We start from the raw sequence: 26,318 nt of genomic DNA, 5'->3' as shown, positions 1-26,318 counted from the left end.
CCCAGGCTCTACAGAAGCATAGTGCCTGTGACATAGAAACCAGTGCTCTCAGGCACTCGGAGGCTCTTCCCCAGTCCCAGGCTGCACACACACAGCCGCTAACAGCCTCCTGGTACTAGCTACTCACAGCTCAGGGGAACTACTCCTCCAGCTCTTCTCCCGCATGCTGAAGCTACCCAGGCTCTCCCGTTTCCTCGCTTTCTCTTCCCGGTTTCTGTTGTTCTGCTCACGTTTGGTCACCGTGGCCGCCCTAGGCTCATGCTGGGAGAGGTGTTCCATACTGCTGTACACCTGCAAACCAAATTGGAGAAAAGGTGCTCAGAGGGGCGGATCAGTACCACTTTAAAGCTCAGCCATTGCTTGCATCTTGTTCTTATCCTTCTGCAGTTCCCTGTACTCCAGTCCTGAAACCCTCCCCCCTGCATCTCACCCCCCCCAAACACACACTATTCCTTCCATGTCTTCAGTAAGTGTTCTGCATTGAATGGCATCACCTTGCTGAATCTTGGGGAGCAGGAGGAGAAATGACGGATCTCCACAGGTTCATCTTCATTTGTATCGTCCTCATCATAAGAATTAATGTGATGGTATCTATCCGAGCGAGCTGAGGAAAAAAAGCTGAGAATAAGTTCTCTGGCCCCTAACCTCTATCACACACAAGAACTGGATTATCTTGTGGGTCATGAGATTCCTCTTTTCCAAATATTATGGACACTTTTCCACTCTACTCCTCTGCTTGTTGCTGGACAGTGACACTGAGCCTAAGACTGTGTTCCTGGCCACGGGCAGTTAATATCTTTGTGAGAGAATGACGTCTCCCACCCCGTGCCTCTGTAGAGCTGAAAACAGCTCATGCCAGCCCTCTTCTCTGTGGTGATGTGCTCTATATGTCTGCTTAAAATGGTAATCATTCAATCATTGGGATGATATGGCCATATGCGATGTAACTGAGGGAGCAGGGTGATATGGCTGTGTGATGATATTGTATTATGACATATTACTGAAGGAGGAGGGTGATACAACTGAGGGAACAGGGCGATACGGTTTTGTGATACTGTGTTATATCATATCACTGAAGGAGCAAGTGATATAATCATGTGATATCGCTGAGGGAGCAGGGTGGTAAGGCTGTTTAATATCACCATATTTGTAAAACCGCCTAGTTATAGGCAGTTAAGAAATCTTTTAAATAAATAAATTATGACATATTACTGAAGAAGAAGGGTGACACAATCATGTGATATCACTGAGGAAGTTACAAAGAAGTGAGTCGCTAAGGGTCACTTGCTGTCAAAGTAACTGGTGTCCTCCTCTGATTCCAGGTGAGGAATGAATTCAGCCTTCTGCCTCAGGACGCTGTTCCAGTTCAAATCCTTAAAGAAACTGTGGGCTTTCACTTCATAGGCTCCACCTGGCACAGAAGGAAGAGAGAGTGTCAGAGAGAGACAGCAGGGGCGTGTGGCATCAGTGCCATGCTTCCTTACCTGTGCCCAGTCTGAGAAGCGGGTTGGTCTGCAGCAGGCACGAGATTAAATGCTGTGCATCAGCAGGCAGTGCCTCCTCCCCTGACGGCCACAAGATCTCATCTGGAAGAAACACAGAATGCATGTTACACACAGTGACAAGTGTTTGGTACACACAGCAACTGACTATGTTACATGTCACCTCAGATGCCAACTACATGTTGCAGGAAGCACTTGGTGAGGGACCTCAGTTTTCTTCATCTTAACAAGAGCTTATTGCCACCACTTCCCCCTACCCCCTGGACACTGTAGTAATACTCTATGAGCTCACGATTCTAGGCCATAGGCGGAAGGTACATACCACTGATGACCTGTCCAAAGAGCTCCTCAGGTGTGTCTCCAAAGAAGGGCACACAGCCCACCAGGAATTCGTAAAGGATGATTCCCATGGCCCACCAATCTACTGGTTTCCCATAGCCTTGTCGCAGGATGACCTCAGGGGCGATATACTCTGGGGTTCCACACACCTGCAGGGAAAGCACCTTCCAATCACTTAGCCCACTTCTCACCCATTCTCAGCCCTTCATCTTTACATTCTTCAGCCTCTCTGCTACATCTTCTCACTCAAAGTAGAAGCATTGAAGTGCCAATGTACCCCATCCAACTTATCCCTTACCACCCCCTTCTCATGTAACTATGTCCAAATCTCATCCAGTCCCATGCCAGCTCAACCCAAATCAACCCTACCCCATCCCCTTTCCACATTATCCAACCCAATCGCGTCACATCCTGTTCCATGACTCTTCTTCCAACTCCAACCCCATGCCCTCTGCATCTCATCCAACCCCACCTTAAGTCATGAACACTCAATCCCAATCTAAGACAACTCCATCTCTTCCACAAGCAAAACCATTCAGGTCCTTTTTCTATGTATAAATTGCCCACGTTAAAACAACTTAATAGAACACAAAGACGTTGAGCAACCTAGAACCGACAATCAGACAGAAAAACGTGAATTAAAATACAATTTTGATATCCCTCATTAAAGTAAAATTCAAGCATAAACCAAATATAATGAAAAAGAGAAATGTTGGCTACAGCGATGGAGAGCTTACATGACCCATATGAAAAAGCTGAAATAATAGGCTGCGTACCGGGGGGTTAATTTTATACCAGATCACCCGCTTCCAATATACAAGGGGCCACAAAGCACAAATCGTGGCTAGACTGATACCTCGTACATTGGGAATGGGTAGAAATGTGCATAAGAATCATATGTCCACCTTTACTTCACCCAAACTTGGCTCCAGCACACGCCTGCATGCATGTCATATAAACAAACATGCCTTCTTGTCACTGTATGAACTTTTACACAGGAAATCTCAGGGTAATTCTATAAAACCCTTATTATACGAGAGAATTCCTTTCTAAAATTATCCCCATCTGTTCCAAACCTAAAGCTTCATAGTGTAACTGAAAGAACAGGGAAGTTACGCAGATGCCACAGAGAAAATCCCACATCTTTCCCCATCCATCCCTCCGCATCTCCACTCCCCCCCCCAACACCATCTTACCTATCCATAGCCACCCATCCCATCTCCACCACATCCTGTCCGTCTATAGCAACCCAGTTCAGTTCCCACCCCATCCAAAGCTAGCTGTATCTTTGACCCCCTTCGCATGAGTTCATAATGAAGCCAAACAATCCAATCTGAGACCCCTCTCTTCTCACTTGCCATCCTTTCGTGTGGATTCATGGTTTACTCAGCCCCCCCTCCCATTCCTGTCAACTCCTTTTCAAGAGAGACCCACCTGCTTGTCTAGGAACTCACGGGCGTCCTTCTCAATGTGGCCTTCGTACAGGTTGGTGGTCAGGCTCATGAGCCCCATCTTTGATAGGCCAAAGTCTGTCAACTTGATGTGACCCATGGAGGTGATAAGGAGGCTGGAAGAGGCACAAGAGGGATTTAGAGAGACCTTTCTACCAAGACACACTCCTAGAGAAAGCAACTGCCAAGACCTCGCAATTAGGAGGCCTTTAAAAGCCTCTTGGCAGAAATCAAGATCCTGCTCTGACCACAAATATTCCCAGAGGAAGAAAAACTGAAGGTAGGAAGAAAGAATTTGTGAATGGTCTTTGCCCAGACAGCTACACCCTGTATCCTGTACCCACAAGATGTTCATCCTCACTCCCCCCCGCCCCTAATACAGTCTTCTGATCCCAAGGAAAGGCAGCTGCTTCCCAACTCAACCACAGGATCCCAGCCCCCCTCCTTCCCCCACTCACACTGCCTGGGGAAGTCGGAGGACGAGAGGTACTTTTTGAACCTAGAAAGAGCAACAAGAGTTGGTCCATACTTGTCTGGTTTCAGGTCTCGGTGGACAATGCCGTAATTGTGCAGGTATTCCAGTGCCAGGACTGTCTCCGCAAAATACATTTGTGCTAGCTCTACCGGCAGGGCGCCAATGTTCTTCAGGAGCGTAGCGCAGTCGCCACCTACCAGGGGAGGGAAGAATGTAGAGCACAGAGCTTTGGGAGCATGATGGAAACTTACGTAGGCTGATGGGCGCTAGTTACTAGTGATATAACACTTTAGAGAATGACCCGTTCCTGTTCCATTCCTGCAAGCTCTGCTTTAACCGCACAAGCCTCAAACACTTATGATTTTAAAATGTTCAAGGCTTGACAGAGTTTGCAGGAATGGAGCAGGGATAGAGCTCTTGGGGATGGGAAAAATTTGTCCCCGTGTCATGTTCTAAATTTACTCACCCTTCCTGCACACATTAAATCAGTTACAGCCATGAAGCCTATGACAGTCAGACTACAGAGGTGCTTTTCAGTCTTTTTGTGCCCATGACCCTCTTCTCGTGGCCAAATCAAATTGTGTGACCCCTCCCTAAAGGTGCAGAATACAGTAATGGAGAGCCCAACCAGATTGTGCCGTCTCGACCCACAGTTTGGGAAGCTCTGGACTACAGGTTTTGCTGACTCCTTCTGCACAATGTACCTTGCTTGTTAAATGTAGGAAACTGTGGCCTCGGCCTACCTTCCACGTATTCCATGACCATGCACAGATGCCTCTTAGTCTCGAAGGAGCAGAACATGCTGACCACAAAGGGATTTTCAGCAAAGGTGAGGATGTCCCTCTCCACGAAAGCCTGCTGAATCTGGTTCCTCAGGATAAGATTCTGTTTGTTAACCTTCTTCATGGCAAAGCGCTGCCGGGTTTCCTTGTGCCTCACCAGATACACAGCCCTGTGCCAAGGGGGAGATGAGGAAGTGTTACCACCGCAGGCAGCAGGGCAGAGGAGACGAGGGGGGGCCCAGGTAGTAGGGATCAGAGTGAGGAGTGGAAGGGGGCATTACCATCCCAGGCAACGAAGAGCACAATAAAATTCAGAAAATGGGACGGAGGGTGTCCATTTCCCCCAATCAAAGCACAGAATTAAGAACTACTTCATGGTGGTCCATCGCCTTCCCCACCATTCCCTGCCTCTCCTTCCCTTCCAATTTGGGGCCTGGAGGCTATTTACAATATCCAAGCTAAGGATCAGTTTACAAGTCAGGCCCCTTGCCCACCAGCTTTTCCTCTGAGATTAGATAGTACTCCAACTGAGGAAACAGGGTTTGTGGAAAACATTTCAGGCATTTTTATACCATCCTTGGGGGGGGGGGCACTGAGGCTAGGCTTGGAAATACACATGTACTTTGGAATTTTCTAAGCTATGATTCTACTTGGAAAAAGGATTTGGAAATTAGGGCATTCTCTGTGGTCAGAAGCGGGCACAATGATCACTGCCTTCTCTCAACTAGAGAACCCACACTTCCTTTCAGATGCATCGAACGAAGGGCATTTCCAGACCATCGAGTCAGCCAGCATCATCGTGGCTTGAAATATAGCCCTCGCCGCAAATGTTCCTCGCTTGCAGGGAGCGGGGGAAGAAGGAAAAAAGGGCGAGTTGGATTTCTTTTCACAGAAGAGAAAAACAACATTAGCTTTTCAGCACACTGCAGGCCGGACTAAGTTCTCTCCTCGAGGCCAAAGCAAGTCCATTAGTTGGGGCATGGGCCAGATGGAAGAGCTGATCAGCACTAAAAGGCCAGCTGTTTTACACTTCATTAACAGATCTGTTTTCCACTAATGGGTCAGTCCAACACTAATTTTCATGGTTCATTATGACGGCGACAATTATTCAAGTACGATAAGTCTCTTCCTCAAGTGGCTCCCTGAGGCAGTAGGAAGCAATGTGGCTCACCAGAGATCATGAGGGGTGGGCACTTAGGGAAGGGGGGGTCTGAGGAACTTCTGCTCAATTCCACAGTGACTGAGTGCCAGGCCCAGGGTCACATTCTGAGAAGAGTCTAATCTCATCTAATACCATTTAGTTCAAGGTGATTTACATCAAAAAGAAGCCATTATCATGCTATGTTTGGTGTATTGCATACATGTCACATTCAGAGGCTTTGTTTAAATTGACAATAAAATTTTGAAACTTCAAAAAACAAACAAACAGAAGCCATTATAATTCTGTGGACAAATATAATTCCTTGGCTATAAAGATGGTCCTTACCCATAAGCCCCGTTGCTTATCAGTTTGATGGTGTCAAAGTCGCCTTCACCTGGAGGTTTCTTTGCAGCGCGATCCTGGAGGGAGGAAAGGACATAATGAGCTCTTAATTGGGAAGGAAACCACTCTCAGTCCAGAGTCACGTTGCAGGATGCTTGGATAGAAAGAGCCCTCACCGCAGGACGGATCACGTATGCACACACTGAGCAAGAGGGGCTGGCTGGAGGCTTCTCATTAAGAAGGATGGTCATCAGCCCCGACTTAATTCCTGATGGGCTGCTGATGACATCATAGGCAACCTTACCTGAGAGAAGTCTTCGGTCTCGGGCGTATTCGACCCTCCACTGTCCTGCTCCTCTACGTACAACACATCTGGGAAGCAGCAGGAAAAGAGGCAGAGAAAGACAGTCATGGTCACCTGCCCACAAGGACAGGGCAGAGAGGACATCTTCTGCTGCCACACTGGCTGAAGAATCGAGACTGAGCTGAAGGTCTCGGTATGGGGCGTGCAGGGCGGGAATGAGGTGCGATGACAGCTATGTGGTCTGGATGGGAAGGTGGTGAGGAGCTCTCTACTGGGGGAGGGAGTTACCTGGGAAAGGGTCTCTGGTCAATCCCAGTTGCCTCAGGATGTAGCGGGGGATGTCGGACTTCAGCAGGTGGCCTTCTTTCGCATGGTCCTCAGCAGCTTCGAGCAGATGGTAGAACTCTTCTGGGTTAAACTCCTGAGAAAAAGGTGTGACAGAAGTTGGATCATGCACACACTAGGCCCGAAATACAGAACTAGTCAGATGACCACAAACCGCTCCCCAGCTAAATAGATAGATAGGCTATCTCATGCTAAATATCCCAGTCTCTGGATTGGACGGTGACTGGTGGTCATGCAACATTCAGTGGCGTGCTGGCTAAGTTTAGCAGCCTAAAGGGTGGTATGTCTTTGGCCAAAAATAGACTGGAAATTCAATGCTGATGGCCAGATACAGCGTAGGCACTGAATTTCCGTGATCTCCCATGGTCTGAATATGAGCCTGAATGTGCCCCATCTCTGGGAAAGAGACAGCCAGTGACCACGCAAGAATCACAATGGGCCATTAAAAGGAAGAATACTTAGTGGCCACACGTCACCAGGGTGGTAAAAGGTGCTCATTTTGGGGGGGGGGGGAAATGGCACTGTGCATGGAGATAACAGCATGCCAAGGTGGACTTGTTCATGGACCGTAGCAGGAGATAAACCGCAGAGGCTAATGGAAAAGTTACTTGCATGCTACAAACCCTTTATTTAAAGCAAGAATGGGAGAACATCGCAGGGGAGGAGACATAGGCATCCTGGGACTGTCTGCCAAGTCTCTTCCCTGAAGAACGTCAATCGCTCCTCCTAAACTTACTTGCTCCACTTCATCACTGACGCTGAAACCGTGGATTGAAGACAAAGTTTTATTTTATTTTTCTTTCCAGCTTATGATTTATCTTTAATCTTATCTATTGTTTTGCCTTTTGTCTTTGTTTTGTTCTATTTCTATCATTTAAATTTCTCCAGAATTCTACTGTTCAACGGCTCCCCCTTCTGCTTCTATTCCTTTCTCTCCTCTCTTCTACCTTCCAAAGTATTTAGATCAATGCTGTCTTGTTAAAATGTTTATTTTATTTTTATTTTTCCTCTAACTCTACTTTTCACTTCTCTATTACCCTCCAGGTACTTTAGTTAGATTGTGAGCCTTCGGGACAGTAAGGGAATTTTCCAAGTACCTTTCTTATTTCTAATCTTAATGTATATTTTCTGTAAACCGCTTAGAACCTAACGGATGGAGCGGTATAGAAGAAATAAATTACATTACATTACAAGAAGGTAAAGAGAGTCCATTAAAACTGTAGAAAGGAGGAATATTGACCACAGGAGAAGCTGCAAAAATGTGAGATCCCTAAGATCAATGAAATCAAGAAGGCGAGTGACAACATCTTTAAACAGCTCAGGGCTTTTGTAGAAGAAGAAACCGAGACAAGGGGAGTGCTTGTCGGGAGGATTTTTTAATGGAAAAAAAAGCATTAAAAATTCTGAGGCAGAATGAAGAGGAGGAGGAGGAGATCCAGAAAAGAGCGTAAGAAGAGAGGAAAAAAAAGGAGGTCTGGAAAGAGGCATCAGGTTTTTAGCAGAGAAGGGGGAGGCTCAGAATGGAGGATGATGTAGTGACAGAGAGAGGAGATTTTAGGTTGTAGTAGAATGATTCGTTGTTACTTTCCCTTTACAGGGGTTTATGTGAATAAGTTGGACTTTACAACCTGTTATCAAGGAAGGGGGGGAGATTTTGATTGTTATCATGAACAAAATTTCATGGCTTGGCATTTGCTGTGTATCTGAAGCACTTACTCTCCGCCCGGTGGCCAGTGATTGTAATTTTTGGTTATGTTGCATCGTCATCATCAATAAAAATTAATGGCAGCTTAGGGGTTGCTGCTTGCACCAGGAACGTTACAGAGTTCCAGGGGAAGGGAAGCGGCAGTGCGCGCAGTGGGAGGGGCAAGAAAGGAGCATGTGGAGGTTGGGGGGGGGGGCCTCAGGGCCGCTCTCATCCAGTGGAAACATTACAATATGGAATTCCGACCTGAAGAGAACTGTGAAAAATGAAAAGATTCTGATCACTTGGAAGCAATAAAATAGAAATCCCAGAGGTATCAATCCCAAGCAATTACTTTATGAATCGTATAGAGAGAGAAGATCCTCAAGTACCCAGAAAATGTGGAAGAAAAAGAATCGGAGTGCTACTGAATTGACTGAAAGGGACAGTCAAGCTCAACTCTAGAAGATCTCTTGGCAGGAGAAAAGTACTACAGTCCGAGAGAGTAAGATCATACTCCACACACTCTAGCATAGGAATGAGGTTCACTGCTATCGTAGCAAGCACAGAATTAAGCCTCCGGCCACCTAACCCTCATGGGATCTCTCAGAGAGTATGGCAGTTATTATGACTCTGTCCCTCCTCAGGCTCTCATCAAACATCAAGGAGCTTCGAAGGGCTTTTACCCAACACTCACCAGACATTCAAGGAGTCTTGCTGGTCGGGAAATGATGATAAGCAGTTTCTTCATCAGCTGAGTCACAAAGGCAACTTCTAAACTCTCAGAGCGCTCAAAAGCCTGTAATACACAGCAGATCCACTTTGCCATTATCTCTTAGGCCTCCTGTGATCCTCTCTCTCCCAATCAGCACGTCTCCTCATCCCTCTGGAGAACTCACTCCCACCACCCTGATTTTCTCCTCCAGGGAACTCTCACACCCACAACCCTTTGTGCTCCTTTCTCTCCCATCACCTTGTTCTTCTCCCCCTGTTCTGCTCTTTCTCCTCTGAGGCACTCACTCCCATCACCCCATTCTTCCTCGTGGAACTCACGTCTTGCAACAATTTCTCAAGGTTCTCCTGCAGCTCCAGGAAGTAGACTGAAGTGATGAGCCCCTCATGGGATTTGGCCAGGCAGTCCCGGGCCAGCTCGATCACTTGATGGTGAATGAAGCTCAGTACACCATCGGCCAGAGGCAGCACACTCTCCGGTGCAAAGGTGTCCACAAAGTCCCTCAGCTTCTCCTCCATCTGTGCTGTGGCCTGCCAGGAACCACATACAATTCAAAGGTGAGGAAGGGAGCTCCTTTCACTGGGTAAATGGGACACAGGCGAGGGAAGAACTTCTAGTACTAGGTCCATATGAAAAAAGTGTTACACTTCTTTGCTTGTGCCCTACCTTGGTGATACGGCATATACCAGACCCTGGGCTCTAGACATTACCTTTGGGAAACGTTCTTTGTACACGTGATTCATCATCACAATCTCGTTATCATATGAGGAAGGGGATCGTCCAGGGCTGTGGAGAGACAGGAGGATTGTTACTCGTGCAGATTCTGCTGCCAAGAGAGGCCTGAACCACTCAACCTGTCACCAGCCCAGCCTAAGGAGAAGCTCCCATCACCCCCTACCTGAATCACACCACCTAAACCAGGGGTCTCAAAGTCCCTCCTTGAGGGCCACAATCCAGTCGGGTTTTCAGGATTTCCCCAATGAATATGCATTGAAAGCAGTGCATGCAAATAGATCTCATGCATATTCATTGGGGAAATCCTGAAAACCCGACTGGATTGTGGCCCTCAAGGAGGGACTTTGAGACCCCTGCTTCTTGGAGGGTTCCCATAGACCAAGGGTGTCAAAGTCCCTCCTGGAGGGCCGCAATCCAGTCGGGTTTTCAGGATTTCCCCAATAAATATGCATGAGATCTATGTGCATGCACTGCTTTCAATGCATATTCATTGGGGAAAACGTGACTGAATTGTGGCCCTCAAGGAGGGACTTTGAGATCCCTGACCTAAATCCAGGACAAACCAAGAAGAATCTTACATCTCTCCTAGTTGAGAAGAGGCCCTGAGCCACACCTGATGTAAGACCTCAGCAGCCCAGGTCGAAGCCCTTAATCACCATGTGACACCAATTTGGGCTGAGAAAAGGCACTTTGATCTACCACTCAAGTGCAAAGCAAAGAGAAGCTCTGTATCACCCCAGCTCAAAGCACCAGAAAAGAGAGGCCCAGGCAGAAAAGGGACCCCGAATCTTCTCGAGACACAGGTGATAAACGAGAAGGCTTCTCTCTTCCTTACCTGAGACTGCGAGAGCGGGGCCGCACCGCAGGAGATCGCCGCCCTCCGTCGTCATCCGTGATGCTCTCGCTGCTCCCAAAGTGTTTGGACAGAAAGTGAAGCTCATCCATGGTGGGCTGGAACGGGAGCTGGTGCAGCCGCTCCTGCGACGAACAGGAGGACTGCAGAATTAGAGAGGAGACCAGTCAGGGAGTGGCCCAATCACAGGAATGGGGGGGGGCTGGGGTGAATCACACAGGCACCCCACACAAACTCACAGCCAGCTCTCCGCCCCGTCTCCCCTGAGCCGCTGCTCCCCGCGGTACTCACAGAAACAGTGGAGCTGGGCGTGTTGGTTCCATACCCAGAGGAAGGAAGGGATGCCAGAGACCACCTGCGTCCATCGGCCCTGCAACAAGAAGAGCAAAGGTTCACCTACTGGGTGGCCTTTCAGCTGGGACAGCTAGTTACCGAGACCCAGAAAGGGTAAATGCATCCCTTCCTCAATCGTCCCACGTCCACTTAGTAAAGGGGTTTGTCTCTCTTGTGTGTAAGGGGGTAGTCCAACTGGGGCGCTGCCCTTCCCTTGCTCCTCAGCTCCCATTTCACTGGGGGTGGTGCACTCTCCCTCCACCCCCAGTGCAGCGAGCCTTGGCAGCATGCTCCTCGCGCCAGCATTGGATTCCCTCTGACGTCACTTCCTGCCCTGTGACCCGGAAGTGACTCAGAGAGGAACCAAGATGGCGCGAGCAGCAGGCAGAAGTTGCTTACACTAGCAAATATATGGGTTGGGGAGATGGATGGCGCGAGTGTGGGGCGGAGAGGTGCCAGCGCCCCCACCGACTTGGCACCCGGGCAAGTCCACACCCCCTTCACTATGCCACTGATGGGGGGAGTGTGTGGGGGACCATAGTGGTCATATGATCAGTGTGGGTACTTTTTTGGCCCTTTGTGTTAAAAACAGGTCTAGCCCAAAACGCTCTGGAAGTTTTGCAAAATGTTTGATTATCACTGTAAAATGTCCAAGAGCTAATCCTGCCCAAAATATGCCCCCTTGATTTAGACATACTGGAGATGAACCAACCAGCAAGAGGTCTAAAAAGTCAGTTTCAGAATTGCCCACTTGGACGTTTTGACTAGTAAGACACTCAAATGCCTGAATAGTAAAATTCATAGTTACAGTACCAGAAGTAAAAAGGGGAGGAGTCAACAAAGCACAGAGATGAGAAAAAGGGGTGGAGTCAACATCTGCACAGGTAAAAAGATCCAGGGGTTCCAGACCCAGCTGAGGCCCTTAGCCTTAGGTTTCACTGTAGCTCCCAGGCCTGGCTGTGACACTTCTTCTTATGCTTTGTCATGGGTTCAAGTCCTGGCTGGGGCTCTTTCATTTTTGTTCAACTGTGGGTTCTAATTTCAACCTAGGTCTCTGCCTTGTGCCTTTGCAGAAGAAGACAGGAGGAGTGACAAGTAGGAAATTTGAAATCTTACCTGCGAGAAGAAGCAAAGGAAAAGTGCGCGGGTGCGCTCGGAGAGAAATTGCGCGGGCTGTCCAAGGGGCTGCTACCTTCAGAAGAAATCAGAACATCAAACCATCACATGAGCTGAAGGTCACAGGCCGTCCCCGCTAGGCTCACAGAGCTGCTCCTGCTACTTACCAATATGTCCCGGGAGCGGGGAATGTGGTCGCGGAAGTGTCGGCGACGTGCTCGTCAGAATCAAGCTTTTGCGGTTACTGGTTCGGCAGCTGCAAGAGAAAGAGTAGGGGGTACAGATTGGTTATGGCCTGATGGTCACTTGTAGCCCCTCCCTATATGCACGCAGCATGTTACAGGACACATCTGCTGGAGACCTAGCACCTTATCCCTGTATGCAGCATGCTATTCCTACAAGCCTTGCCCTGCTTACAGCACCCCCGCACAATGTTCCTGCCTTACAGAACAATACATGCGTCCCACATAATCAACACCTGGACTGCACACTGCGTATCTGCCCCACACAAAGCACAAACGATCACCTGCACTGCAAATAGCTCACCTGTCCCTCACAGTACACATGCTAAGATCCAGCTAATCGGCTCCACTTCCCTCTCTACCACATCCAGAGACAGAATCTCAAACGCTCAGGGGTTTTATCCTCTTGTCAATCGGTAGAACAGAGATACTGGTATTAAGGACAGCACAATTACAGCATGTCAGACAGACGTAATCACTACTCTGGAGAAGAGGGAACAGGCAGGAGAGACTTCCTCAGCTGGAGAGACACAAGCACCAGGTAGCAACTTCCTGTACAGAGCATGAGGGCCACAGAAGGGAGATATGTGGCGTCCAGATGGTGCGGACGTTTCTGTGTGTATCTCAGGGAATGTGGGTGTAGGGCAGGGGGTCTGCGCCATTGTGGGCCAGAAATCCTGTCTGTAAATCCACCTCTGGGATTTGTGCTTGCATGTGTGAATTTGGTACAGCTTTGCACCAGAACGCAGAGCAAGCTTTGTGTACATAAAGCTCGTGTACACGTCTAAAAAGGAGCCATTCCCGAGACAGAGCTTGGATGGAGGTGCAGCCACAAGCTGAGAACCAGGGAAGCCCAGTTCAAATCCCATCACTGCCCTTTCTGATCTCCATTGTCTCAGGTACAAAGAGATTGTGAGCTTCTAGGCTTGCAGATGGATTTGGAATAGACAAAGATTCATCCCTGTCCCCACATTTTTCAATCCCATCCTCTCGGTCTTCATTTTTTTCTCTGCATCTCATCACTCAGAGCAGAAAGATGATTTTATGCAATTATAGGGGTCTAAGGCATTGCAAATAAACATTTGAAGCCTATAGTGTGTGTGTTCTGATTTTAATTTTGATTGAAAGAGCATCAACAAAAGTATGAGGCATGCTGGGTTCTACATTGCCCACAGAAAACCAAACATCAGCTCAGTAATAGTGATATTTTAGTCCAGCTCTCCTCAAAATTTTAGTTCTTGTTCAGTTCACAAAATCACAACAAATAAACCAAGAAATTTTTTTTAAATTGGGAGCAAAACAGATACAATTGCAAACATATCAAGAACAGCTCACAGAATATCACACACAAATAACTCACTCCCCCCTTTTATACAACCGTAGCACATTTTTTAGCACCGGCTGCAGTGATAAGAGCTCTGATGCTCATGAGCGTTGGAGCCGTTACCGCCGTGGCTGGCAGTAAAAACTATGCTACAGTTTTGTAATAAGGGTGGGGGAAAAAGGTTAGTGCTTTTCTCAGTGTGAAGCCAAACCAAACAGCATTAACAGACAATGTCCATTTCCAAGCAACAAAACAAAGCCAGCAAATAAAGAAAAGAAAAATTCAATCAAGTACAGCCCTCAAAATATCAAAACACAAATAACTTAGAGCCTCTTTAACAAAGCCGCAGTAAACACACCACAGCTACCGCAACTTTGTAAAACAGTGCTTTTCTCTTGGCCATTTCCAGAAACCTTGAAACCTATACAAGGAATCTTTAACATTAACCTATAGGGCACGGCTTATTGCCTTTTCAGTGAGAAATCAAATGGCCCAAAGTGACAAAAGAATAACAGTGTCCTCTATAACTGTTCAAGTTGAGCATTAAGTTACATTGCATTATATTACATTAGTGAATTTTATTCCGCTATTACCTTGCGGATTATAGAAGAGGATTTCTGGACAAGTAATGGCTCACCTGGTTCAAAGAGAACGAGGCCGAGTTGCTGGACTGGCCAGGAAACAGCCCAGATCTCAACTCCGTTAACCTCGGAGCCAGATTAAAGAGATCAGTAGCAGCAAAGTGACCATCCAACAAACATAGCAGCAATAATCAACCCCTGGTTCCACAGAATAACATCTATTGATCTCTAAAGACTTGTGGACAGCACGCCAAGAAGATGCGAGGCAGTAATTGCGGCTTAGGGATATCAAATGCACTACTAGCGAGACTGATGAAGTAGAGAATGACACGGTGACAAAATTCATCACCGTTCCTGTCCCCGCGGATAACCGCGGGAAACCATCTTCATGTCATTCTTTAAGGAGAGAGGGAAGAATCAGAGTATGAATGGCCACAACCACTGACCCGCAAGCTTTGCTTTGAAGAATGCTGGTGTAGAAGGACTGAGGTTGAAACAGACACTACAGAATGACAGTCTCTGGTATCCAGAGCAGATATTGTGATGTCATAATGCCTCATTCCACCAGTGCCTAAGAGCCAATAACATCAGTGATGTCACAATGGCTCACATAAGAATCAGAGTATCAATGGCCACAACCACTGACCCGCAAGCTTTGCTTTGAACAATGCTGGTGTAGAAGGACCGAGGTTGAAACAGACACTGAAGAATGACAGTCTCTGGTATCCAGAGCAGATATTGTGATGTCATAATGCCTCATTCCACCAGTGCCTAAGAGCCAATCACATCAGTGATGTCACAATGGCTCACATAAGAATCAGAGTATGAATGGCCACAACCACTGACCCGCAAGCTTTGCTTTGAACAATGCTGGTGTAGAAGGATTGAGGTTGAAATAGACACTAGAAAATGACATGGGATTATTTCCCGTGGTTATCCGCGGGGACGGGGACAGTGATGAATTTTGTCACTGTGTCATTCTCTATGATGAAGTCATTGGATAACTGGACAAGTTACCATTAGCAGTTGGGTAGCTTATGAGCAGCATTCATTTGTGAAATGTGCCAAATATTATGCCGGTCTTGTTAAGAGATTACAGAGTTTCTGTTATTAGTTGAAAATTTATGCATGTTATAGTCATGTTTGTTTGGTTTTTAAGCAAAATGCCTTAAATGCTAGGCGTTTCCACAATTTTGGGCATTTAAGGCCCTGGTAATAGCGCATAAAAGAATCTACGCCACCACCCCAGCCTACATAGAATCCAAGCTAACCCTGTACACCCCCACCCGTCCCCTCCGCTCGGAAATGAAGAAACACCTATGCATCCCCCCCCCAGGAGCTCCTATAGCCACTTCATCCCCCAACTCTGGAACCAACTCCCCCCCACAAATCAGATTACAGAACTCATTGAAAAGCGGTAAAGACCCTCCTCTTCAACTAAAATTACAACTGCAATCTACCCCTTCACCCCCCTTAACTTCTCCCTTCCTTCTACCCTCTCTTCTCCATTCTGAACCTGTACATTAATTGCCATATAGTCATTGTACTTAAACTGTACAGTCTTTGCATTGTCCAAATGTACTCCACTGTGAATGTTTGCTTGTAGGCCGTTCTGAGCTACTGGGAGGACAGGATAAAAATCTAAATAAATAAATAATGTAGGTGACATAAATAGATAGGAGATCTGATAAGAGACATTGAAATACTGTACCTCTGTGGAGGAGAGACTTTCTCAATTGCTAGGAAGATCCAGAAAGAGGAGGCTTAGGATAAAGGTGAAAGGGCACAGGAGTGACCTAGGGAAATGCTTTGGTATGGAAAGGGTGGTGAAGTCATAGAACGGTCTCCCAGTGAAGGCAGTGGAAACCAAGATTCGAGAAAGCTCACGACAGGTTCACTGGATCTCTAACGGAGACGTAAAGAGAGGGATGGGCGGACCGGAGAGGCCATAATCTGCAGTCATTTCATTCATCTCTACCAGTGAAAGTATAACACACAAAGACAACGGAGATATTTTCTCCCCATTTAGCACTTTTAGTGTAATCTGTATTCTCTGTGTGGGACTTCCAGGCCTAGTGCAAGGAAAGATTATTTTCAAATAGAACCAGTATTCCCATAAACCCCTGCAGTGGCGTTAAAAGCCCCATGTGTCCTTCCCAAGCCAAAACCATCCCCCACCTGTCCCCTAGTAAATTTGCTCACAGCGAAGGACAGGTTTTCCAATGGGCAACAGTTTGAAAATGACCCCATTAACGTATTACTTGGACAATGTATGTACAGCTTGTAATACCAATAAAGTTTTCTCAGTCTGACAAAGGGAGCAAAGACTCCTTAATCCCTTTGGATGGTCTCATTCATGGAGGACTGCGCAGGTGAGAGACTTTTATCTAGCCACTGAGCCAGTTCATTCAGAGACAGAGGTAGACAGAATGAGAGAGGCAGGAGGGAGAAAGAGAGAGACAGCAGGAAAAGAGAGTGAAGGAATTGATGGAGACTGTTAGGACAAAGAAAGAGGTGGAATGAGACACTAAGAAAGAGAAGAAGAGACAGAGACCGAGATGGACGTGAGACAAAGAGAAGGAAGATGAGACAGAAACAAAGAGAGTGGAGTGGGAGGACACATCTGGCACTGCTGTGCCCTTCACATGCAGCCGCTATGTACAGCTCTAGTGAAGCAGACGAGCCAAGAGAGAGAGAGACATGAAGCACACCCAACACACGCCTCACTGCAGGCACATATGAATGGACAGACAGACGGTCTGCTGCAGGATCCCTGAACGCATGCTACAAAGCCCGGCCTGTGCTCACTCCTCTCATACGCTGCAGCAACACGGCCCCCCTCCCATGCTGACTCTCTCCCATCCCTTCCATCAGCTGCACAGGAGCCACAGTCGCCCTTTTTACCTTTTGGTGCGTCGAAACATGTCGCTGGAAGAGCAAGGGGAGAAGCCAGCCAGGGGGTTCAAGCTGTGCCTATGGGCAGGGGCATGGTGATCAGACCCAGGCAGGATTCCTGCACTGCTCACTGCCAATGACAGGGAGAGAGGGAGGGGAGGAGGGGGGAGGGAGGGAGGGAGGGAGAAAAGGAGCCGTGTGCCTGCCTTCTCTCTGGGAATGGACCAGCCCTGTGAGGCAGAGACAATGGGACCAGCACCAGAACCTGACATAGATGCTGCTCGCACATCCTCATGTACCACTTATTCATTCATTTAGACGAACACAGAGAAACACTGAAATGCCAATAAAGCTATTTCAATTTGACCTTTAAAATGGGTGTATTCCTTTTCAAAATTCTTAGACACTGCTTACCCAGATCAAAGATGCATCTCCCGTACTCAATCAATTCAGGATTAACAAGACGCTTCCTCAGGGTTTGGGGGTCCCAAAAAGCTGGAAAAGAAAATACAGGGAACAGGGTACTTACCCACTGCTTTTCCTCGGCAAGGGTAGATCTTTCTGAAACCCAAGAGAAGGAAAACCTTCAGTGTACAATGCAGAGAGAATTATAGTGTGTACAGCACACGTTACTACAGGAGCACCATCACAGCATCCTCACGTCATACCACTACCAAAATACCACATCATCACCCCTGGAGTACCACCTCATCACTCATTCAGAGCATCAACACACTTTAACAATATTATTATCACACTGCTATAATGGTGGCATTGGATTATTATCAGAATACCACTGAGCATGATGGAGCCCTTTTGATTGTGCGTGGACAGCAGCCCACAAACGTTTCATCCCAGGATTTGCGTTTCCCAAAATATTCTTCAGGGGTTACCTTGTTGACAGTCAGCACCCCATCAGATATCAAGTAACTTCAGAAATCATGCAAGCATCGATCACGTACGAAACCTGTAATAACCTTTTCTCCATCAGCATTCAGACTCCTGAAACACGACCGTGTCAAATCTTATTGCGCAATAAAGCGACCGAGCACCGAGATTCACCTTCGTTGTGGTTTCTCACTTTCCAGGCTTTGGGAAGGCAGCATCTCCCGTTTCCCCGAAGCCATTGCATTACTATCACAGCAAAACAAAGAAAAATCCAACGGGTCTGCACCAAAAACGAAAAGAAACTGCAAAGAGGAACTCTCATTTGGAGTCAATTAAACATTGCTTTCCAAGATGGCCGTCATTTGCATGGAGAACTTTCGCATCCAGTGTGCGTCAGTCCGACTTCAGCATTGCCTGTTACCCACAAACTTTACACTAGAACGTTGTGTTCCAAATGGTTCTCCACTTCTGAAGCACAGGACAACTTGGACCCCTGAAGAAGGAGTGTTTCTCTGAAACACGGGCCATGATGGGTCCGTTCTCCATGTCAATGAGAGCCATCTCTTGGAAAACAACATTTTATTGACTCTGTACATTCCTCTCTGTAATTCTTGCTGAAGTACCAACCATAATATATTACAAGCAGGGCATCACCACACTGCCATAACAGTAGCGCTGCATTACTCTCTGAGCACCGTCACATTTACTGCTCTGCCTTGATGTTGTTAAAGCAGTAGGCCTAAGGAAAACGTCTGCCAACGTTTGGTTTGCTTTCTGTTGATTTTCAGACTTTTTACCAATTTTTGGACATTATTTCAGCTCATTTCACACATTTGCTTTAAGAAAATTAATTTTAACGCTTGCTAACCTCCGACACTTTCTGGAACACTCTCAGCTATGTTCTCAAGATGCGTCTACACCTGCCATAGACGCGGCTTAAGCGGTTGCGTTGAAATGGTACATACAAATCCTCTAGGTCACTGAGATCATCTCAGCAACATCTACTGACCATTCCTTCAATCCGACAGCTTTTCTACGACACAACACGCAAAACCGTCCTGTGGGTTGGTGCTGCGTGCCGGTGCCAGATTGCGGTAAGGGTTTGGGCGGGCAATGCCGGTTGTCGGGGCTCGCAGGCGGGGTGGGGGGCGATGCCAGTTGTTGGGGGTGGGGGCTCACAAATCGAGTCAATGCTCAGTTTGCAAGGCACGATTTGCAAGAGTATTTTGCTTGTCTTGCAAAACACTCGCAAACCGTGTTACTCATAAACCGAGGTTTGACTGTATATATAAAAAAGCAAAGCTGCTTGCTCCAGTCAACCCCACTTCCCTGTTTTTCCCTGTACCTCTTCCTTTTATTTTTAATATTGTCTCCTTATCCGTTCTCCCTTCGTTTCAATTTTTGTCTCAATAGTTACTTTTAGTTTTGTTTCTCTATTCCCCAGATGTAAACCGCTTTGGTTTGTAAAAGTGGTATATCAAGACTTAATAAATTTAAAACTATTCCACGATGGTGAATATGTTTATGTTTATTTAAGATTTGATCTAACGCTCCTGCATTTTACTGACCTAAGCGGTTTACAATGTATCAAACTAAAATGAAATTAGGTCCTTGAGAAAAACGACCCTATCTGTCCCGAAGGCTCACAATCTAGCTAAAGTACCTGATAAAATAAAAATATGTAATACATTTCTAAGATTACTCACTTAACTGGTCTTTTTACTACGGTATGCTTGCCGTTTTGAGTGCGCGCTAAACACTAACGTGTCCATAGATAAGTTTCAAGGTTCATTAGGATTTTATATACCTCCTATCAAGGTTATCTAAGCGGTTTTACAATCAGATACTCAAGCATTTCCCCTATCTGTCCCGGTGGGCTCAATCTATCTAACGTACCTGGGGCTAGAAAGGATTAATGGACGCATTAACGTTTAGTGGAAACTAGCACGCCTTAGTCAAAAAGACCCCTAGATTTAGGTGCCTAACTTTAAACAACTCTCTTGGAATAGCCCCCGTCTCCTAGAGGAGGTGCGGCCTCCGTCTACGCAACACCTGGACTGCCTCCAGCTGCACTGAACCCAGGAAGACGTTCTCAGATCCACCAGCAGAGGAAGACGATGGGATTTGATTTATTCAAGTTTCTAGACCATTCTCCCAGGAGAGCTCATTTTCAGTTTACATGAATTTATTCAGGTACTCAAGCATTTTTCCCTGTCTGTCCTGGTGGGCTCACGATCTATCTTATGTACCTGGGGCAAAGGGAGGATTAAGTGACTTGCCCAGGGTCACAAGGAGCAGCGTGGGATTTGAACCCACAACCTCAGGGTGCTGAGGCTGTAGCTTTAACCACTTTGCATCAAACAACCCCAGCAAGCTCAAAACCCAACCCAAGGACAGGACCACAAAGGGTAAAGGGTCATGGATCTGATATACCGCCTCTCTGTGGGTGCAACCAAAGCGGTTTGCATCTGTTATATGCAGGTGCTGCGGGGCAGGAGTAAGGTGCATTGGCAGAGGAGTGGTGAAAAGGTTTTGAAATTGCCTGTCGGATGAAAGAAAAGGGATAAAAGGCTTCCATGACATTATCTGAGTGAATCGAGCAACAGAAAAAGAAAAAGCGTCTCTTGAGAGCCAGTGAGGTCACTGCTGGTTCTGAAGCTCTAAAAAGAGGGGGGGGAGGGCTGCAGGTAGCTAATGATGTGGCCTAGTATTGCCCCTTAGGAATTTCCCTGGTTTGCCCCTTAGGAATTTCTGGCAGGAATTTTCATTAGCATTTGAAGTCCCTTATGAAGCTCCTGGGACAGGTCCAGCTGACCACAAGTAGGCCCATCTCCCTGCCTTGCTCATAGGGGATTGAGAGACAGCTTCCAAACCAGCCATTTGAATAGTCTCATCCCCTCAACAAAAGGAAAAGCTCCATTAGCTACTGTTCTTACAGTGATGCTATTTTCTCTCCAGATAGCAGCAACAATGTGAGCCACCCCCTACATCTAGTGCTCCTGCACATTCCCTACAGCGCCTCCTCCTGGGAGAGCCTGGTACTGCAGGAGCAGTGAGCTTCCCACAGCCAGTGCTTCTGCACCATTCCCTACAGTGCTTCTTACTGGGAAAGGCTAGGAATGCAGCAGCTACCACCTTCTCCACACCCAGCTCTCCTGCACTGTTCTCTACAGTACCTCCCCCTGGGAGAGCCTGGGACTGCAAGAATTGTGAGCACCCCCCACAGACAACTCTCCCACACTACTGCATCCCCTTCCTAGAGCAACTGAAACAAGAAGGAAAGCCCACACATAGAGATCAAAACTCACACTCAAAAAGTGGAAGGCACCTGTCACATAACTGGGAGAGAATGACCAAGAGGGGGGATCCTCAATACCAGCCTTTTGGGGCAAATGACCAAAGAGAGATGTAGAACAAACTGCTGCCAAAGCTCCAAAATATTTCCCTTTTCTGTCATCACCCACTTCACAAACACAGTAGCATCCCAAGTCCTGACAGAACAAGAGACACAACTGACCTTTCATCCATGGCCGCACTCATGCCCTCAGCCCCTGGGAAACGGTTCACAATGGCACCAGACGGGCTCATGCAATTTGTGTGTGATGCCAGCGTGAGCCACCAACATCTGGCATGTAAAAAGTCACTTGTGATTGTTCACTACCACTCCAGGATGGAGAGATGGGAATGAGAGGAACCTCCAACGCAATCATAGTCTGAGAACTATAGGAGCAGGATTTCCTAAATCCCACAGCAAGAGCTAAGAAGAACTCTGGCTTTGGAATCCATCTTGAACAGGAGTTATCGGCATCTGCATTAATATTGACCTGAGCGATATCGAAATAGACAGGCACAGACACACCGCACCTCGTGGACTCCTCCTCACACTGACACGTGCCTCACGCTTCTCTCTGTGGAAAACCATCCACTCCTTATGTTAATGGTACAGGTGATAGAGCAGAGTCTCTGAGAAAGATCAAAATTTCAGCTGATTAGCGACCAGCCAGAAATGTGGAACGAAAAAAAAAGTGGAGAAGGGACACAGGTCAAACCACCGTGCGGACAAATACGTTTATTTAAAGTGTCAAATAATTTCAGTTAAAATCGCACAAATATATAAATATATACAATGTGGCGATTCCGCTTTATCGCAGCGTTATTTGGACTGGAGTTCGCGTTTGTTTAAATAGTGTGCCAGGTGGCAGGAACCTTGTTATACTCACTGCAAGTTACCTTGTTTTTGCTTGATTTTATGTCATTTGGCACCATCTGTTGGTCTGTTTTTCACACCCTGAAGAAGGCCGTTGTGGCCGAAACAAGGACCGTGTTGGGTCCAGTATATGTTTTATCACAAAGGACTTTATATGCCTGCCACTTTTTATTTATTTATATATTTGTGATTTGAACTGAAATGCATTTGTCTGCACAGTGGTTTGACCTATGTCCCTTCCCCACTTCTTTTTTCGTTCCAATTCCCCCGTGGGGTTGTGTTTTTTCCTTTGTATTGTATGAGACATAGCTTTACAGAGTGGTCCATTGTGTGGACTAGGGATAATAGCCATGCCACGGTGTGTATAATAGTGATAATGTATAAACCAGTGATAGAGTGGATATATCAGTGCTACAATGGGAGGAGTGACCTAGAGGTTAGAGCACCTGAAGTTGTGAGTTCAATTCCTACTGCAGCTCCTTGTGACTCTTGGGTAAGTTACTTAACACTTCATCATCCCAGGTACAAAATAAAGACCTGTCTAACATAAGTAAACTGCTTTGATGGTGTAAACCAGTGGTCCCCAACCCTGTCCTGGAGGACGACCAGGCCAATCGGGTTTTCAGGCTAGCCCTAATAAATATGCATGACAGAGATTTGCACATAATGGAAGTGACAGGCATGCAGATCTGCTCCAGTGAATATCACTGTTGCTGTGTGTGTGTATGTATATATATATATATATATATATATATATATATAGGTCTACAGCATAAATGTGAATGCAAATGAATATCAGTATTCCAGTGTTCAAATGTTCTAGAGCACAAATGTCAATGCACGAGAATATCAGTGCTGCAGTGTACATATTGATTCTAGATCAGGAATGTTAATGCAAGTGAATAGCAAGCAGTGTTCATATAGGTTCTAGAGCAGGAATGCCAATGCAAGTGAATAGCAGTGTTCATATAGGTTCTAGAGCAGGAATGCCAATGCAAGTGAATAGCAGTGTTCATATAGGTTCTAGAGCAGGAATGCCAATGCAAGTGAATAGCAGTGTTCATATAGGTTCTACAGCAAGAAAGTGAATGCAAGTGAATATGAGTGTTGAGGTGTACTTATAGATTCTAGAACAGTAGTGTCAATGTAAATGAATATCAATGTTTCAGTGTACATATAGAAGTTCATTTTTCAAAGTATGTTAATGCAAGTGAATAGCAGTGTTCATATAGGTTCTAGAGCAGGAATGCCAATTCAAGTGAATATCAGAGTTTCAGTGTACATATAAGTTCTAGATCAGGAACAATGATGCAAGTTAATATCATCAGTGCTGCAATGTATATATATAATTTCTAGAGCAAGAGCACCAATGCAAGTGAATATCACTGTTCCAGTATATATAATTATATATATATATATGTGTGTGTGTGTGTTGAGCATGAATGTCAATGCTGTGTGTGTGTGTACAAATATAGGTTTAGAGCATAAATGTGAATGCAAGCAAATATCAGTGTTGCAATGTATATATAGTTTCTAGATCAGGAATGTTAATGCAAATGAATATCACTGTTGCAGTGTACCTATATGTTTTAAAGCAGGAATGTCAATGCAAGTAATTATCCCCATTCCAGTGTTGCAGTGTACACATAGGTTCTAGAGCAATAATGTGAATGCAAGTGAATATCAGTGTTCATATAAGTTCTAGAGCAGGAATGTCTTATATACCTTTTTGTAGTTACACAACCACATTCAAAGAGGTTTACATACAGGTACTCAAGTATTTTCCCCATCTGTCCCAGTGTGCTTACAATCTATCGATTGTACTTTGGGCAGTGGAAGATTAAGTGATTTACCCAGGTCACAGGGATTGAACCCACAACCTCAGGGTGCAGAGGCTGTAGCTCTAACTTTTATACCACACTCTCCACCCAGTGTTAAAGTGTATCTTTAGGGTCTAGAGCAGGAATGGCACTGCTATAGTGTATATACACTATAGGTTCTAGAGCAGGAACATCAATTCAAGCATATATATAAATTCTAGAGTGGGAATGGCATAATCATAATTTAAAAAACCATCTAAGTCTGTTTTGGGCTTAGGGCGCTAATCATCCAAACTCAGCAGCGTTGAAAGTCCATTCTCGAAAAATATGTCCAAAATATTTTTTTTTAAAGAATCGTCTACTTCTATGTCCAGCCATTTGATTGTCCAGACGTGGGAGGGACCAGCAAAGTGATGGACTTGCCACCAGACATGCCAACAGGGTAATGGGGCACCTTATAGGGCACTGCTGTGAACTTCACAAAAAGAGTGCCACATAAACATCTCACCACAACTCCCTTATAGGTCATGGTGAGCCCCCCCAAACCTACTATACCCACCTGTCTACCACCCCAATAGCCCTTATGGCTGCAGGTGGGGTTTGGGGTTTTTTTTTTTGGTGGTCTCATATTTTTCACCATGAATGCAGTGGTTAGAGTGGCTTATGGGCCTGGGTCCTCCTCTCTATAATTCACTAGCCCTCCCCCCAGACTACTTAAGCCACCTCTGTGCAGCTCGACTAGGTGCTGATGTTCTGGAGACAGGGGGGGTCATTAATCACTGGGGGAGTATGGAGGGGTCTGTACTTTGACCCTGCAGTGGTTGTCTGGTCACTTTGGATCCTTCTGGGCATGTAAACCTGTTTTTAGATTGCCTAAGTCACAACGTATAAGTTCCGTCTAGTTAAACTATCGCTGCAGGATGAGTAAGCCTAGGTCAGCCCACATCCCGCCTACCTCCTGCCATAACCACTCCTTGAAAAACACCCTTTTCTGGGCACACAGTGGCAGTGAAAAGGCCTAAGCTACTTTAAGATACGTCTAAAACCCATTTCGATTATCGGAACTTGGACAACCTGTCTTTCAGGTCGTCGAAGTACTGATTTAGGCGGGTTTTTACACGTATTTCCGTTTTGATTATGAACCTCTTGGGTTCTAGAGCAGGAATGTGAATGCAAGTGAATATCAGTGTTACAGTGTATCTTTAGGGTGTGTTTATTAATACTATTGTGTATATAGATAGATAGATAGGTTCTAGAGCATGAACATCAATTCAATTCTACATCAGTGTTCTGGAATATATACAAGTTCTAGAGCTGGAATACCATTGCAAGTGTATTTCAGAGCTCCACTGTATACATAAGTTTTAGAGCAGGACTTTCCAATGCGAGCGTATATCAGTGTTCCAGTGTGTATTTACGTTCTAGAGCGGCAATTTCAATGCGAGTGTATACGAGTGCTCCAGTGTATACGTAGGTTTTAGAGCAGGAATTTCAGTGCTCCGATGTATACATGGCAGGACTAGAGTGTATTTCTCAGGGCTGCAGTGTATATAAGCTGCGTATATTACATGCTGCAGCGTATAGAGCAGGGAATGTGGCTGGATACGGTACAGTGATATGCACACACCCAGGCAAGCTTTCTAAGTGTCGCTGGCAAACGATGTATCCATCACTATCCACCTTTTCACATGAATACAAAAATGGTAACGCTTCAGGGGCTAGTCTACATGACTAAAGGGAAAGGAAATACAGAGAATGAAACAGGCACGGGGAGACCGTCAGAAGGCACACACACACACACACACACAGACATTGAAGAGACACAAAGAGAATGGTAGGAGACAGACAGTGGCGTTCTGGTACCTGGATTCGTCTGCGTCTGATGATGCCGGAATCATCCATCGCTTGTAGCAGGGACCGGCAGCTCCTCCGGCCCCTGGTGAATGAGAGGGAGGAGGGGGAGGGGGAGGGAGGGAAGATGCAAGCCTCTTTCAATGCAGCTACATGGAAGTTGGCATCAGCCAGACCGTACAGATAAGAGAATTAAGCCAGTGTGCTGTGCGTGAACCAGCAGTGCCGCAGCCCCCACCCTTGCTGCACCCAGGGGAAAGGGATGCCCTGATCCCACCACCAAGTAGTCACCCCTCTTCTGAAAAGAAAGCAGCTGCTTCACAGCACAATAAACTTCAGGCCCAGGTTGTACCTCTAGCATGGAGTTTATGGGAA

At 46.3% G+C, this 26,318-nt stretch overlaps 1 protein-coding gene across 1 annotated transcript in view; it reads right to left on the bottom strand.

Moving 5' to 3' along the window:
* Positions 1 to 25,994, bottom strand: part of MAST1 (microtubule associated serine/threonine kinase 1) — a 34,914-nt gene extending 8,920 nt beyond the window's left edge. The window contains exons 1-20 of the mRNA XM_033923413.1: positions 25,956 to 25,994; positions 17,707 to 17,738; positions 12,303 to 12,391; positions 12,136 to 12,211; positions 10,978 to 11,056; positions 10,669 to 10,829; positions 9,809 to 9,884; positions 9,419 to 9,628; positions 9,063 to 9,164; positions 6,625 to 6,757; positions 6,337 to 6,404; positions 6,036 to 6,109; positions 4,511 to 4,719; positions 3,822 to 3,960; positions 3,276 to 3,408; positions 1,825 to 1,990; positions 1,485 to 1,586; positions 1,289 to 1,411; positions 495 to 604; positions 128 to 291 (exon numbers count right to left, since the gene is read on the bottom strand). Of these exons, the coding sequence (XP_033779304.1) occupies positions 128 to 291; positions 495 to 604; positions 1,289 to 1,411; positions 1,485 to 1,586; positions 1,825 to 1,990; positions 3,276 to 3,408; positions 3,822 to 3,960; positions 4,511 to 4,719; positions 6,036 to 6,109; positions 6,337 to 6,404; positions 6,625 to 6,757; positions 9,063 to 9,164; positions 9,419 to 9,628; positions 9,809 to 9,884; positions 10,669 to 10,829; positions 10,978 to 11,056; positions 12,136 to 12,211; positions 12,303 to 12,391; positions 17,707 to 17,738; positions 25,956 to 25,994 (2,285 nt within the window). The remainder of the gene's footprint in view (positions 1 to 127; positions 292 to 494; positions 605 to 1,288; positions 1,412 to 1,484; positions 1,587 to 1,824; positions 1,991 to 3,275; positions 3,409 to 3,821; positions 3,961 to 4,510; positions 4,720 to 6,035; positions 6,110 to 6,336; positions 6,405 to 6,624; positions 6,758 to 9,062; positions 9,165 to 9,418; positions 9,629 to 9,808; positions 9,885 to 10,668; positions 10,830 to 10,977; positions 11,057 to 12,135; positions 12,212 to 12,302; positions 12,392 to 17,706; positions 17,739 to 25,955) is intronic.
* Positions 25,995 to 26,318: the final 324 nt, after the last annotated feature.

The sequence above is a fragment of the Geotrypetes seraphini genome, chromosome 16, assembly GCF_902459505.1.
Source record: "Geotrypetes seraphini chromosome 16, aGeoSer1.1, whole genome shotgun sequence".
In the NCBI taxonomy this organism is placed as follows: domain Eukaryota; kingdom Metazoa; phylum Chordata; class Amphibia; order Gymnophiona; family Dermophiidae; genus Geotrypetes; species Geotrypetes seraphini.
The sequence above is the reverse complement of the archived record's forward strand: the minus strand, read 5'-3'. Positions and strand labels throughout refer to the sequence as shown.